The 15,587-nt window shown below is 42.6% G+C and overlaps 1 protein-coding gene across 1 annotated transcript; it reads left to right on the forward strand.

Annotated features, from left to right (window-relative positions):
- The first annotated feature begins 13,745 nt into the window (after positions 1 to 13,745).
- On the forward strand, positions 13,746 to 15,373 carry LOC147462925 (uncharacterized). Its single transcript, XM_086527786.1, has one exon. The coding sequence runs from the start codon at positions 13,863 to 13,865 to the stop codon at positions 14,544 to 14,546; it is 684 nt and encodes a 227-aa protein (XP_086383912.1). The 5' UTR covers positions 13,746 to 13,862; the 3' UTR covers positions 14,547 to 15,373.
- The last annotated feature ends 214 nt before the right edge of the window (positions 15,374 to 15,587 follow it).

The following is a 15,587-nucleotide window of genomic DNA, read 5'->3' on the forward strand; positions in this document are numbered from 1 at the left end:
GCTTGCCAGGTTCCAGGGGAGGTGTGGCCATACGACGGCTTGACACCACTGGCATGTATTGCAGATTGATGTACTGTGATTGTGGGTCTGAGTTGTGAGTCACGCTAGCAGACAGACCGCCGCAGCGGTCATAGGACAGTGATTGGTCTATTATAGGATGTATGCTAGTTCTGGGCAGTTTGCTGAGCCATCTGAGAGGGTCGTGTGTGAGGTTTTTTGAAGCCAAGCACTGGGGGCTGGGTTACCCAGTATGAGGTGGATTAGGTTGCTGGAGTTCCCCTCTACACGCAGCCTCTTCGGCGACTTTTATCCCTTAGGATGTATGACTTTGTCTAGACACTGGATTGCATCTTATGCGTCAGGCCGTTGAGGCATTGTTCAGGGTTCAGTCTTGAGACAGATACAGGTTCTGTCATCGCCCAGAGAGGAGACAGTGTATGCTTACAAGACAGCATATTACAGAGATTTTTTAGATTTGTCACTGGTCAGCTATTTATGATTGTTTCTTGAGCTATCTTTTGGTTCCCAGAGCTCAGTTTACAGGGGAGACTCTGTCAAAAATTTTCAAAATACTGACAGTTCCTGAGGAGAGGTGTTCAGCTTGTTGATTACAGCTTGTTTACTGTGTACAAAGGCCAGTTTATAGGGGAAACTCTGCCGGATTTTTCTCAGGAGTAAGCAGTTTGGCAGATATGGCATCTTCTCAAAGTGAGACTCTTTACAACATAAAGAAGCTGGATGGCACAAACTTTCCATTCTGGAAGAAGCAGATTTGGCAGGTTTTGGTGCAGAAAAAACAAGTGAAGCCACTAAAGCTCAAAGGGGAGAGACGAGAAGGTATGGCTGAAGATGAGTGGGAAGAGCTTGATGAGTTAGCTTGTTCCACAATCATGCTGACACTGGCAGAAAATGTTTACTTCAACGTAGCAGAAGAGACTACAGTGTATGGCGTATGGCAAAAGCTATGTGGTATGTACGAGAAACAAAGTGCTGCTTCTCAGATTTACTGGCTCAAGAAATTGGTGGATTTGAAGATGAAGGAAGGGACAGCCATGTCAAATCATCTGAATGAATTTCACACAATTTTCAGCCAGTTAACAGCACAGGAGATAGTCTTTCCAGATTCAGTGAAGGCTATGTTTCTCTTAATCACTTTGCCAGACAGTTGGGATACTTTTCGTACAGCGCTAAGTAATTCTGTCGCGCCAGAAGGTCTTACAAGTGCCAATGTAGAAGGCAGCTTGCTCACAGAGGAAGTGAACAGGAAGAACATTGACAAAGGCAAAGGCAATAGTGCTTTGGTCGTTCGAGGGAGACAACACTTTAAAGAGAAGAAGGGTAAGAAGGCACAAAACCGAAGTAAGTCTCGTGATTCGAAGTCAAAGGATGACATAGAATGCTACCATTGTGGCAAGAAGGGTCACATGAAGCGAGACTGTACGAAGTGGAAACAAGAAAAAGGTAAAACAAAGAGTTCTGAGCAAGATGAAAAGAAGAGTTCAGTGAAGATTGAAGAGGTGAATGTCACAGGATTTGGTTCAGACAGTGATTCTGGTATAGCAGCTGGTGACATCTTCCTTACAAGAAATCTTGATTTTGTTTTCTTGACTGTAAAGGATGGACATGCTATGAGTGATTGGATTATCGACTCAGGGGCATCTTTACATGTTTCTCCGCACAAAGAGTGGTTTAAATCATATGTGGCTACTAAAGATTATGTCAGACTTGGCAATGAGCAGGTTTGTGACATACTTGGAGTGGGAGATGTGCAGTTGAAGTTTCAGAATGGCTCTTCTTTATGGCTCAATAATGTCAGACATGTTCCAGCAATCCGAAAGAGCTTGATTAGTACAGGGAAGTTGGATGATGCGGGTTATGTGACAGTTTTTGGGAACAACGCTTGGAAGATCTCCAAAGGTTCGATGACTGTAGCTCATGGTATCATGTCAGGAACTCTGTACACTTTACATGTTTCAGAGGTTAAAAACCATGTAATTAATGTGATTGAGCAGCCAAGTGTGTCACTGTGGCATCGTAGGTTGGGACATATGTCAAAAAGAGGAATGGAAATACTTTCTCATTATGGTTATTTTCTTGGCTTTTCATTTCAAGATTTTGAGTTTTGTGAGCATTGTGTTTATGGTAAGCAAACACAGGAACTGCACAGATCAAAGAGGAATCGTAGGGACGAACGGTTAGCTCTTGTACACAGTGATCTATGCGGACCAATGCCTAGTTTGTCACTAGGGGGAGCAACGTACTTTTGTACATTCATAGATGACTATTCTCGCAAAGTATGGGTTTACTTCTTGAAGCACAAGGATGAGGTGCTCAAGGTCTTTAAGACATTCTTGCAGCTGGTGGAGAATCAGAGTGGTCAGAAGCTGAAGTGCTTGAGAACTGACAATGGTGGAGAGTACGTTTCCAAAGCTTTTCAAGACTTTTGTGAAGCAAAAGGGAGTAAGCGGGAACTTACTGCACCATATAATCCTTCACAGAATGGGGTTGCAGAACGTACGAATAGGACCATACAAGAGAAGGTCAGAAGCATGTTGTCAAATGATGAGTTTCCTGATGGATTTTGGGCGGAAGTAGTGGCTACAGCAGTCCATTTGATCAACAGGTCTCCTAGTAGGGTTCTGGATAAGAGTGCAGTGGCCGAGATGCTATGGACAGGCAAGGCACCTTCGTATAAGCATCTCAGAGTCTTTGGTTGTGAAGCTTATAGCCATATTCCTAAGGAGTTCATAAATAAGTTAGAACCAAAGAGCAAGAAGTGTATATTTCTTGGCTACGGAGAATCGGGCGAGATGGGTTACCGGCTTTGGGATCCTGAGTCCAGAAAGCTTATTCGTAGCAATGATGTGCATTTCAATGAAGCCAAGTTTCACGCTAATCCAGAGAAGACAGAGGAGATCAGAAGAGTTGTCTTCAGGGAAGATGGACCTAGTGCTAGCACATCAAGACAGCATGGTCAGGCTCAGGAACATCCTATAGTGGCTAGAGAGGCAGAATCAGTTGTGGTGAGACGTTCTGAGCGTGTTTCCAAACCACCTGATCGTTATGTGCCATCTCTAAATTATGTCATGCTCACAGATTGCGGAGAACCATCTTGTTACAAGGAAGCATTACAAGTGGTTGACTCGAAAAAATGGCAGTTGGCCATGCAGTCAGAGATGACAGCTCTGCATAAAAACCAGACATGGAAGTTGGTTAAATTACCACAGGGCAAAAAGGCTCTACCTTGTAAATGGGTTTACAGGTATAAGATCACCGCTCATGATAGTCAGCCAAAGTACAAAGCAAGGCTTGTTGCCAAGGGCTTTAAGCAAGAACAAGGCATTGACTTTGATGAAGTCTTCTCTCCAGTGGTCAAGATGACTACATTGAGATTCTTTCTTGCATTGGTTGCTATATTGGATTTGGTGTTGCACCAAATGGATGTCAAGACAGCGTTCTTGCATGGTGATTTAGATGTGGAAATTTACATGCAGCAGCCAGAAGGGTTTGTTGAGAAATGCATGGAACATTTGGTATGCCAGTTGTTAAAGAGTCTTTATGGCTTAAAACAATCACCGAGGGCATGGTACCATAAGTTCCAATAGTTTATGCTTTCTCAAGGCTACAAACGTAGTGAGTTCGATCACTGTCTATATACAAAGAAGGCTAAGGATGGCAGTTGGCTGATCCTTATTTTGTATGTGGATGACATGTTAATTGCTGGCAAACACTTGGAAGAAATTTCAGCTTTGAAGTCAAAGATGGCAAAATCGTTTGACATGAAAGACATGGGTGAGGCAAGTCATATACTTGGTATGCGCATTGAGAGAGACAGATCAAAGAAGTTGATTTGGTTATCTCAAACAGAGTATATTGACAAGGTTTTGCAACGTTTCAATATGGAGAAGGGAAAGGCATTGAGTGTTCCATTGCCACCATATGTGAAACTTAGCAAACAAGATTGTCCTGTGTCTGAGGAAGAAAAGGCTGAAATGGATAAGATTCCATATGCGTCTGCAGTGGGTAGTTTGATGTATGCAATGATTGCTACACGTCCGGATATTGCATTTGCAGTGGGAGTGGTTAGCAAATATATGTCAAATCCCGGCAAGAAACATTGGGAGGCAGTGAAAGGTATCATGAGATACTTAAAACATACAAAGCGTATGCGCATATGCTATGGTAGTCAGGATTTGAGTGTCAGAGGATACACTGACTCAGATTATGCAGGAGACTTGGATAAGAGGAGATCTACATCAGGCTATGTCTTTACATTGGCCGGAGGTGCCATATCATGGCGATCTCGATTACAAGATTGTGTTACGCAGTCTACTACAGAAGCTGAGTATGTTGCAGCAAATGAGGCATGCAAAGAAGCTATTTGGCTTGGTAGATTGGTTGCAGACTTGGGAATCAAAGTAGATATGCCAAAGTTATATTGTGATAGTCAAAGTGCTATACAATTGGCAAAGAATCCAGTGTTCCATTCGAAGACTAAGCATATTGATGTCAAATATCACTTCATTAGGGAAGTACTTGAAGACAAGCAGATACAACTGCTGAAGATCCACACCAAGGACAATCCTGCTGATCTACTCACAAAGGGACTTTCAGGAGAGGGCTTTGTGCATTGTCGTGAGTTATTGGGCATTGGATAGATGGCAGCCATGTAAATCTTTGTACATTTATGTTCATAGATTTACAGTTACTTAAAGTGCCACATTGGACTTTAAGTGGGAGGTTGTTGGGATTAAAGCCCAAGTGGCCTCTTATGCGGATATGGCCGCCCGCCCGCCTAACTCACTTACCTCTAACTCTTTATATATACTCACATATACTGTGTGAATACTAAGGAATTGGGAGATAACCCTTCTAACAGTTCTCTGCGTAGTGTACTGTGTAAGCTCACTGTGTGTGTGTGTGAGAGAGAGTCGACCCATGCTCTGCTCCGCGACTTCAGCATGCGTGCAAGACTTTGCATCATCTCGTCCTCCTCATCGTTGCTATCATGCCGTCGATATGAACGGGATGGCTGAGGTTGGTCCACGGTACTACGTTCAATGTGTCGCCTTCTATGTTGGAATCCATGTCAAAGAACGCGTCCAACATCTGCTCCATCTCTACTTCTTGAAATGCTGATTGAGGTATTAGTTGGGAGGACTCAGTCGATGGTTGCTCGTTTAAAAATCGTCTTCTCTGGGATGAAGTTGAAGCAATATCTACTTGCGGACTTTGACCTTCAATCTCTAGACCATGAGATCGATAACGCAGGTCTTGTACTTGCTCTATCGGAAAGAGACCATGATTGCGTATGTGTTGGTCGCAGATTTTTTGTTTTTGAAAGATTTGATGCTTGCAATGCGCAGAAGGATACGCCATCCTATCGTCTATACTTTATCTACCAATGATGCAACAAATATTTAAAAAAATCTAGTTGTTATAACTACACACTACTAAGTACATGACAAGATTTAACATCTCTAGCCAGGCCCGATCCCCGCACACCTCGGTCTAGAGGTGCATGGAGATTAGGACCACAGGGTAATAATCTCGTCTTTATTGGTCAATGACTATATATTAAAGTTCTTGAACTCTTTGTGCACTTTTGAAGTCCAATTGCATTTTTTCCACTATTTTCTGCTAGCTCTAACAACCTCACATTCTCTAGCCAAGCCCGATCCCCGCACACCTCAGTCTAGAGGTGCACGGAGATTAGGACCACAGGGTAATAAATATATTGTCTTTATTGGTCAATGACTATATATTAAGGTTCTTGAAGTCTGTGTGCACTTTTGAAGTCCGATTGTGTTTTTTCTACTATTAATTTGACACTAGCTCTAACCTAACCTATAATCTAACGTAACCTATAACATAACCATAACCTAACTTAATGTAACCTAACTTATAACTTAAACCTAACCTATAACCTAACCTAACCGAAGTTCGTTTGCGTTTTTAGAAGTACACGAGTCATCTTCTAAGTTCGATTGCATTTTTTCTACTATTAATTTGACTCTAGCTCTAACCTAACCTATAATCGTTATGTCTAACCTAAAGTCTAACCTAACACTAACCTAACATAAAACCTATACCTAACTTATAACATCTACCTAACCTATAACCTAACCTAACCAAAGTCCGTTTGTGTTTTTAGAAGTACACGAGTCATCTTCGAAGTCCGATTGCATTTTTTCTACTATTAATTTGATGCTAGCTCTAACATAACCTATAATCATTATGCCTAACCTATAATCTAACCTAACGTAAAACCTATATCTAACCTAACTTAATGTAACCTAACTTATAACATCTACCTAACCTATAACCTAACCTACTAATTGAAGTCCGTTTGCGTTTTTAGAAGTACACGAGTCATATTCGAAGTCCGTTTGTATTTTTTCAACATGGCCAAAACCCCTTGTCTCCCTGTAGTCTTTGAACTCTTTGTTCGCTTTTGGTAGAGGATACTCACGAAGACTATTGCGGTTCCTCTTGTGATTCACACACAGTCAAAAATTGCACAGATCGCTTCCCATCTCTGCTCTTTACCCTAGCATAAGCAGATTCATCATCCAAGACCTTTGTTTCCATGCGAATGGATGTGATGTATGGCTGCCCAAGGATAAGAGGATAGGTAGACATCTCCTGCACAAAGAAATTTTGCTCATCCTTCACATTACCAATTGTCACTTTCACATTTGTACAAGCCCTATACAGCTGTCCTGATGAGTTATTTGCAGCTTTGATCATCCACCCATGGTCTGTGTCTATCGGATACTTACCCTTCATGTAAAAACTCTTGGACATAAGATTTATCTCAGAGCCATGATCTATCAATGCAACATATGGCTCCTCAAGATCATCCACCTTGACTATGGTTTCTGTTGTAGCTCTTGCCCAATGACTTTTATAGGAGGCTTCATCATCATCATCATCATCTAGAAATTGAGCATGTGCATCTCTTTGAGAAGAGTGGTAGCATCCTACCACATTTTCATCACAATCACTCTCTTGGACATGTATTCCATGTGCCTTAAGTGACTCCTCTTCACCCTCAGACTGTGGAGGAATAAACTCAGTGAGAATTTTTTGTAGATAGCTCTAACCTAACCTATAATATCAGCTAACCTATAAGCTAAACCTAACCTAACCTAACATAACATAAAAACAACACAATGGTGATGCATTTAGCAAAACGACAAGCCATACAGCTTGCCCACAATGCATATGCGATGTGGGTAAGCTCTATGGCTTGCCAATTTGGCAAACGGCTCACCATTGTATTGTTTTTAGAGTTGCAAAGCAATTTTATGGCTCGAAAACCGCTCGTAGACATATAGACAACACAATGGCGAGAAGTTGGCAATATGGCAAGCTATAGAGCTTACCCACAATGCATATGCCTTGTGGGCAAGTTTTATGGCTTGCTGTATTGCCAAACGGACCCCCATTGTGTTGTTTTTAGGGGCACGAGGCAATTTTAGCGCTTGAAAATCCCTCGCAAATATATAGACAACACAATGGCCAGCCGTTGGCAATACGGCAAGCCATAGAGCTTGCCCACAATGCATATGCACTATAGGCAAGCTCTGTGGCTTTCTGTTTTGCCAAACAGATCTCCATTGTGTTGTTTTTAGGGCTTCTTAGCTCTATGGTTTGCCGTATTGTCGAACGTAGCTTAACCTAATGTAGCTTTACCTAACCTAGCCTAACATAACCTAACGTAGCTAAATCTAACGTAGATTAACTTAACCTAACTTACATATAAGATAACCTAACCTAACTTAACTTAGCTTAACATAACCTAACTTAATATAACTTAATCTAACGCAGCTTAACTTAATCTAACCTAACGTATAAAATAACCTTACTTAACCTAACGTATAAAATAACCTAACCTAACCTAACAACGTAGCTTAACTTAATGAAACGTAACCTAATATAGCTTAATATATAACCTAAACTTAACCTAAAACATAAACCCCGTCAACTGCATAATTTGAAAAACGACATAATTCAATAAAAAATTTCTTCAAAACAAGATTTTTTCATAAACTTAAATAATTTTTTTTCATAATTTAAAATGAAATTTCACATAACAAATCCTAATTTCTTTTAAAGAATTCAAAGTTTAAAGCATGAAATTTTATTTTCTTAAATACAAAGTAATTTAAATAAACTTAATATGCATTTAAAGGTTTGAGCACTCACATTCGTCCTATTTGAGCAATGGAAGTTGTTGTAAAAGTTATGGAACCTGCAAAAACACACACACAAACACAAAGCTAAACCCTAAACCCTAAATCTACAAGTAAACATGAAAACAATCTTACCTTAGTGTTATGCGCTAACCCACAAGCAAGATTAACACCTCCGACGGCATGTATCGCAGCAGATCTGTGAGAGATGGGAAAGAGAAGAGCTTGAGAAAACAAGTAAGAACTAAGGAAAATGCGCAGAGAAAGTCCGCGCTTTCAATTTTTGCTGGTGCCGTCGGTACAGCTGTCGATACAGGTGTCGATATAGCCGTCGGAACAGGTGCCGGTATGTGCATTCACACTACCGTCGGAATAGACGCCAGAAGAAGCGTTGAAAATTTGAAAATCAATTTAAAAAAAAAAACCTTAGCTCTCTCCATAAATACACATATATATATATTGACGCCTGCGAGTGACGCCGGTAATGTGGCGCCCGGATTCAAGCGACCTCTTGTAGTGAGACAAATCTTTTCCCTTGTTGAAATGATGAATGCAAATGCCACAATTGTTCCATAGATGGCCGTAGGCTTTGCAGTCAGTACAATGTGGACATTCATTGGAAACATGATTTTTTGATTTACACTTTGAACACCACGTTTCTACTCTTCTTACTAGTTGTATGGTCTGGCTAATTTCAGCAATCTGTCGGGCCATCTTATCAATCTTTCTAGACCAATACCCCTTCTTAGCCTTGTCTTTGCTCTTTTCATGTTAGCTACTTTCAGAACTACTGGAGGTCTTACTGGAATCAGAATCTTCAATAGAAGTACTGCTACTACTGGACCTCCTCTTCTTATGACTCCTTTCCTTTTTAGCCTAATGTTCGAGCTTTAGGGCTCGCTGCACCAAATCATTAAATTTCTTTGTTGTTGCAGGCACCTCCTGCTCCCTAAGATTCTTACTGCGGAAACCATTTAAAAACCATGCTCGCAACCGCTTTTCTGATGGTGGTTCCTGCAGCTGCTTAGTGAGCTCCTTGATTTTCTCAACATAACTTCTGACTAATAATTTTCTTTGCTTTATTTTATCCAGTTCACAGAGGATATCCTCATCTCCTCTATTTTCTGAATATTCCAGTCGAAAATCTTTGAGCAGTTTGTTATATGATCTGAGTTGGCAACCTGGGTAGTGGTAGTACCATTTCCTTGCTCCCTCCTTTATTGTTTGAGGAAAGTATTCCCCCCCAGTCATCTTCATCAATATTTTTCAACTCAGCATACTGTTCAAAGGCTTGGATATGAACATCCGGGTCATCTTTCTTTCCACCTTTGAACACTAAGAAAGAAATTTTCAATGAAGAGGTGTAATCATATCGATCAGCATCGTTTCTGCCTCTTCTCTCCTTAGAAATCTAATTCCTTCTTGAAGATTTCTTGTAATGGTCTTTGTCTTCATCCCAATCAATGTCTTCCTCAGTCTCAGTTTTTGTGCATGTCTCCTCCCTGGCTTTTCTATTGGAACTATGCAACTATCTTTACTGCCTTTGGCTCCTTCATCCCCATGTGTGGTCCAGAACTCCTAGCCTTGCGTTCTTCCCTCTCAACCCTTCTTCTTTTGGACTGGTTGGAGTGTTGAGAGTCCTTAGCCTCATCGGCATGACTGTGCTCCTCCTGAGCTTCAGTCTCAGTCACCGATTTATTCTTAGGATGAGAACGAGGTAGGATGGTTTACGACCATGGATGGTTCTGGGTGTCATAACTTCAGCTGAAAATTAAAACTGGGAGAAGAGTTCTTGTCAAGGAGCAAACAACTAGCCACCGTGATCGCCAAAATGGAATTGGAGCTGATCTCTTTAGATAGCTGATTCTAGTGTTAGAATTTACAGCTACTACTGGTAAGTCGTCAGTTCAGTCAATGAAATTGGAATAGAAGTGGAAACTGAACTGGAATAGTTAACTGAATTGAAATACTCTACTGGGACGAGAAACAGACTGAATGACTGAAAAAGTGTTTCAGATTCAGATTCAGAGTTTATGAAGAACGAGTACAAGGTATAACAGACTGAAGCCACAATTGACTACTATCGTAATCATTACAGAGTAGAATTACAAGTGAAGAGATCGTAGCTCAGGAACAGCTTCGGAGACTAAAACCAAGAGACTAAGAGTAAGAAGTCAAAAGACAAGCATCCCAACTACAATGTAATGGGTCCTATTTATAGCCTCTCAAAGTTACTGTGGTAATTGTCGTGGTAATTACTCATTGATCCACTGTTCGGCTTCTAGTAGACAGCTCCCGATTGTTGAGATTGTCTTTGCCGTCTATAGTCACTTATACAGCTTGAGACTAACTATTGTTTGACGAGACTGAAAAGGAGTTTCTTGCCATAGTCTGGGATTTTCAAAAGCTACATCCTTAATACCTCCATGGTACACAGGAACTCTAAGTTTACATGTTGGAAACTTGGCATTGAAAGTGAACATTTTTATGTAAGAAATTTTCACATATAGAAAGTGAGCATTACAATGTTAGAATGACATATCTTCAAGTGCACATTCTTAGGTTAAAAAATATTTTCTATGATTGGCAAGTGGAATATCTTATCATGGAATTATTTTAACGTTTCAATTTAAGCTTCTAAATCACACTTTCTTGGTTGTAAAGTGTAAAGATAAGATTGTAACTTAAGTATACTATAAAGTGATCTTTTGAAGGTGATAAATATTATCAAGAATTTTTCCATCATGAGAACATGTCTAAAAATCCTGGTGGCGCATGTAAGGAAATCTTGGTTTTCACAAGGTTCTAGAGAAGTTGTGATTACACTATTATTTGCCAAAGATGAGGCAGTCAATGATCTCCGACTTCCTTCAAACATGTGAGACATATCAAAGCACTAAATCTCCCCCTCGGGAAACAAGTCAGTTAGTACCAATTCTAGTCAACGAAGCATTTGAGTTGGCTGGATGTAATTTAATGGGCCCGTTTCCCACATCTGTAATAGGTAATCACTATATCCTCATCATCACAAAACGTTTAACGAGGTGGTGTACGTGAAGCAGTTGCCCTCCCAGATGCAACTGCATCTACAATCACTGCAGCACTATTACAAAAGCTTATTTTCAGCCATGGTTGTCCTAAGAAACTCTTATATGATCAAGGAACACAATTCAAGAGTGAAGTCATTGCAATTGTCACAAAAAGTTTGGGAGTAGCTCAACTCTTTACTTCCCCATATCACCCTCAAACTAATGGTTTAAGAGAGGGTTTGAATTGCACCCTCACGCAAGTTATTTATACATTTGTAGATCCTTTGCATCAGGGCTAGGATCAGGTATTTCCTTTTGCAGTGCATGCATACAACACTTCAGTCCAGGCCTCCACTCGAGTTAGTCCTTTTCGGGCTTTGTATGGGCGTGATCCTCGCCTTCCTCCTAACATGGCTGCATTATAGCTCACACGGTCAAAAGCCGATCCAATTGATTGGCCACGCTATCTCTAGCAGCAACAACCCCTTCTCCATAGAGCCCTTGTTCACAATTTACACATAGCCCAAAACCGTGAGAAGAAAGCTTATGATGAGGGGCGGATTTTGGTGGAATACCCAGTTAATGCTTTAGTACTATTGTACTACCCCATTAGACGCCCGGGTTTGAGTGAATCCTTGTTACACTGTTGGATTGGGCCCTACAGAATCCTGCACAGGCCCCACTGCACCAACACCTATAGATTGCAACCATTGTCTAACAACACTAACACCACTACTCAATCACCCGAGTGAAGCCTTATCAGACAAGATGACCCCTTCTTCTCTTTTTGGGGGGGAGGTGTGGAGTAGGTTCACCTGGTAGTACCGGTCAATATTGTATCTTGACGTAGCCCTGTGGGGCAAGAGAGGATATCTTGATGTAGTCGGTGGGGCAAGATGGGATGCTATATAATAAGGCACACGGGCCTGAAGGGAGGGGCCGATTCAGGCTGTGTATTCCCCATTCAAAAACTGTGTATTCCACAATATCAATACATTGATTACTTAACGAGCCAAGTAGGGGGTAGCCAATCCGTTTAAATCAGAAAATAGCTTTCACAAGGAAAAGGAAAGAGCATTAGTGGAAGGCGGAGTGAGAGTAGTTGCCAGGTGGAGGCCATGCCATTTGTTCTCTCTCTCTCTCTCTCTCTCTCTCTCTCTCTCTCTCTCTCTCTCTCTCTCTCTCTCTCTCACGTCACCATTGCTATCTTTGACAGACCAAGCACCTGAGGCAATGCTTGAGGGGGGTTAGCTTTCTGCTTTTGTAGAGCCTGCACATAGTTTGCTCTCTCTCTCTCTCTCTCTCTCTCTCTCTGTGCGCACAAGGCAAGGCCCCCTCTTCATCTAGATGTGTGCAAGGTAGGGGCAGAACGACAGAAGGTAGGGGCTGTAGCCCATCTACACAAGGTAGGGGCGGGATGAGAAGGGGTGCAGAGAAAGGAGTGGAGATGGTGACACCTCTGTCGCCATCTATGCAAGGCAGGAGCAAGAAGGGGGGAGGGGGGCGGGGGGGGGGGGGGGGGGGGGGGGGGGGGGGGGGGGGGTTCAGAGGAGGGAAACATCGGCATGCTGAGGAAAGGGAATGCGAGGGAATATGGAATATTCCCATGTATTACATTTTCTTTTATGTCTTTCCAGTAGGTGGTACACATTTTAAAGAGGAAATTGAAGGAGAATCTTGGGAGATCTGCGACGCTCGACTGCATGGAGAACTGTGTGTGTGTGTGTGTGTGGCTAGGAGCCGCCTCTCTCTCTATCTCTCTTTTTTTAGAAAGAATGACGTTTCTCTTTTGCGAGGGAGGGGTCTGACTTTCTCTCCGTGAGGCAAGGCCTCTCTGTCTATGTCTGCGTCAAGCATCTACCTCAGCTGGACCTGGGAGCAACGTTGGCGAGGTTCATGCCCATTCTCTCTCGGTCTCTGAATTGTCTCCGAGCACAAGTACTCTCTATCATGCATGTCTTGGGGACTACATGCAGACAAAGGGGCGATGGAGAATGGATGGGGAAGATAGCAAGTGTCGAGAGGGGTTGATGTGTGAGGCATAGACGATTGAGGAAGGCCGAGGAAGGGAGAGCACTATGAGAGGAGGGTTGGGTGGGGAGGAATCTCTTGAGAAATGAATTTTTTAAAAAGAGGATCCAGTAGGAGAGTTAATTCAGGAGAGTTAACTCATGACGATGTTAATAGACTATGTCATGCACGAAATGCATGAAGGAAAAGCGGCAGAACACGTCAATTATTGTCGTTCATGAGACAAGGCATTCCGTTACCTTTGGTTCCCGATTGAAGGGATCGCATTAAAGTGGAAAGTGAAAGGCAACAACGACTGCTGCTAGGCCTTGCCGCCTTCTGTTCTCGTCGTGCTTGCCCGTGGTCTCCTCCTCCTTCTATACGTGACACCTACTGCTTCCCCACGTGCTTTGTCTGTTCAGTGGACGCACCACCACTCAGGTGATTGATCACGGGAGCCACCAGCCCTTTTCTCTGCGCCTTCGTCAATCCTGCATTATATAGAGAAGCCCCTTCTTCTCATCTTTCTGCACACACCTCAATTCTTCTTCTCTGCCGGCCTAATATAATTATCAGCAATTAGGCTTCCCTGCTCTTGTTCCAAGACTCAGTCTGCAAGCAGGACATGGGCAACTGCGTGAGCAGCAGCAGCGGCCGCGCTTCCTTAGAGATTGCTCCCACGTCCACCGTCATCAGTGTAGTGCAGGCGACGCAGGGACGTGTGGTGGATATAGAGCTGGTGGAGTCCGGAAGCAGCATGAAGGTGGGCGAGCTTATGCTTGAGTTCCCACCGGGCCATTTTGTAGCCCAGCTTCACCCGGCCGACTTCCAGGTTACTGCAGGTTGCAAGCGTGCCACGCCTTTAACCGCCGACGCTGACGCCCACCCCGACTCTATGTACGTGCTCTTCCCCATGCTCCGCTTGCACACTCGCCTCAACCCCCACGAGCTCCTCTCCTTTGCAAAGCTTCTCGATTATCATCATCACCAGCTTTCCAAGAAGGTCAGCCCTTCAAGTACCAAAGCCATGGGTTTCAATATGTTTCCCAAAGTACACCACGTATGCAAGCTCTTTACTCCTGCCGCAAGGGTGGCTCCTCTCACTGAAGAGGAAAGCAATGGGAGTGGAGATTCTAATGAGCAGGAATGCCAGCCATTGCAGCAGATCCGTAATGACCAAGATCAGGCAATTATCTCTTTCCCAGAACCCTCACAAGCATACATGAGGTCATCATGTCATGGCCAACAAACCCAGGTAGTTAAGCTCAAGCCTTGGGCACCCAAGCTTCAAACCATCCAGGAGAGGTAACATGCTCATTCCCTAAATATCAAGGGACCTGCACCGGCTTCTCCTAGATGTCAGAAAGAACTTTGGCCCTTTCTTGCTTATTGCACTTTGCCCCTCAATCTTGACACTGCCTCTCAAAGGGGGTTACATGTGATCACACATAAGGCTTCAGCAGGTGGTCCCAAGCAGCTTCAATGGTGAGATGGTCATTCCCTAATTGAGCGACGATTTCACAAAGGACTTTGTCTCTCTAAGGGAATCAAAAATATACACAAGGCTTGTGCCACTCCACCCACACTTTTCTTGCTACCATGAAGTGGGTCCTTTGATGAAGGTGCATCCAAGCAAATAGGCCCTAAGGCCTCTCCTGAATGGCACCTCTCAAATACAGCCATCATTGTGGGTTTTACATACACAACTCCCCAACCTAGTGAGGGATCATGGTTTTTGCAAGTTCCACCCGAAGGTCTCGACGTCCCAATGGCACCACCATTGATGCTTTTTCTCATACACTTATGTGTAGAGAGAATGCCAATTTTGTGAAGTTATGTCATTTAGCGTGCCATAAGAACACTCCAGAGTGATTGAGTCTCAACAAAGCCTTGGAAGATCAAGGTTGAGGATGTAAATTTTTGATGTGATTAAGTTGCTTTCCTTCCTGGATATTAATGCATCGGAAAGACGAATGAAACACTAACTCTATAGTATTGGATTCCTCTATATATTACAAATTAAGAAACTTCAGATCTAATGTTCAATTCGTCCTAGCCATAGCAATGTTGAAATTTGTTCTCGATAGAACTCACTATCGTATATACGTTAAAGCAAAACACTTCAGCTAGCAAAAGTATATGGATAGAGCATAGTTGAGGATTTGTAAACTGCAGTTCATATGTCCGGTATTACAAAAATTGCAATAGTGGACAAAGTCTCAAGGAATTCAAAAGGGTTATATATATTGAATAGAGCATCCTTGAGGATTTGTGAACTTTAATAATCCATATGCTCAAGATTACAAAATTTGCAACAGTGGAGGAAGTCTCAGGAATTAGAAATTTAAGC

This window comes from Adiantum capillus-veneris, chromosome 2 (genome assembly GCF_014529385.1).
Source record: "Adiantum capillus-veneris isolate H3 chromosome 2, ASM1452938v2, whole genome shotgun sequence".
Taxonomy (NCBI): Eukaryota; Viridiplantae; Streptophyta; class Polypodiopsida; order Polypodiales; family Pteridaceae; genus Adiantum; species Adiantum capillus-veneris.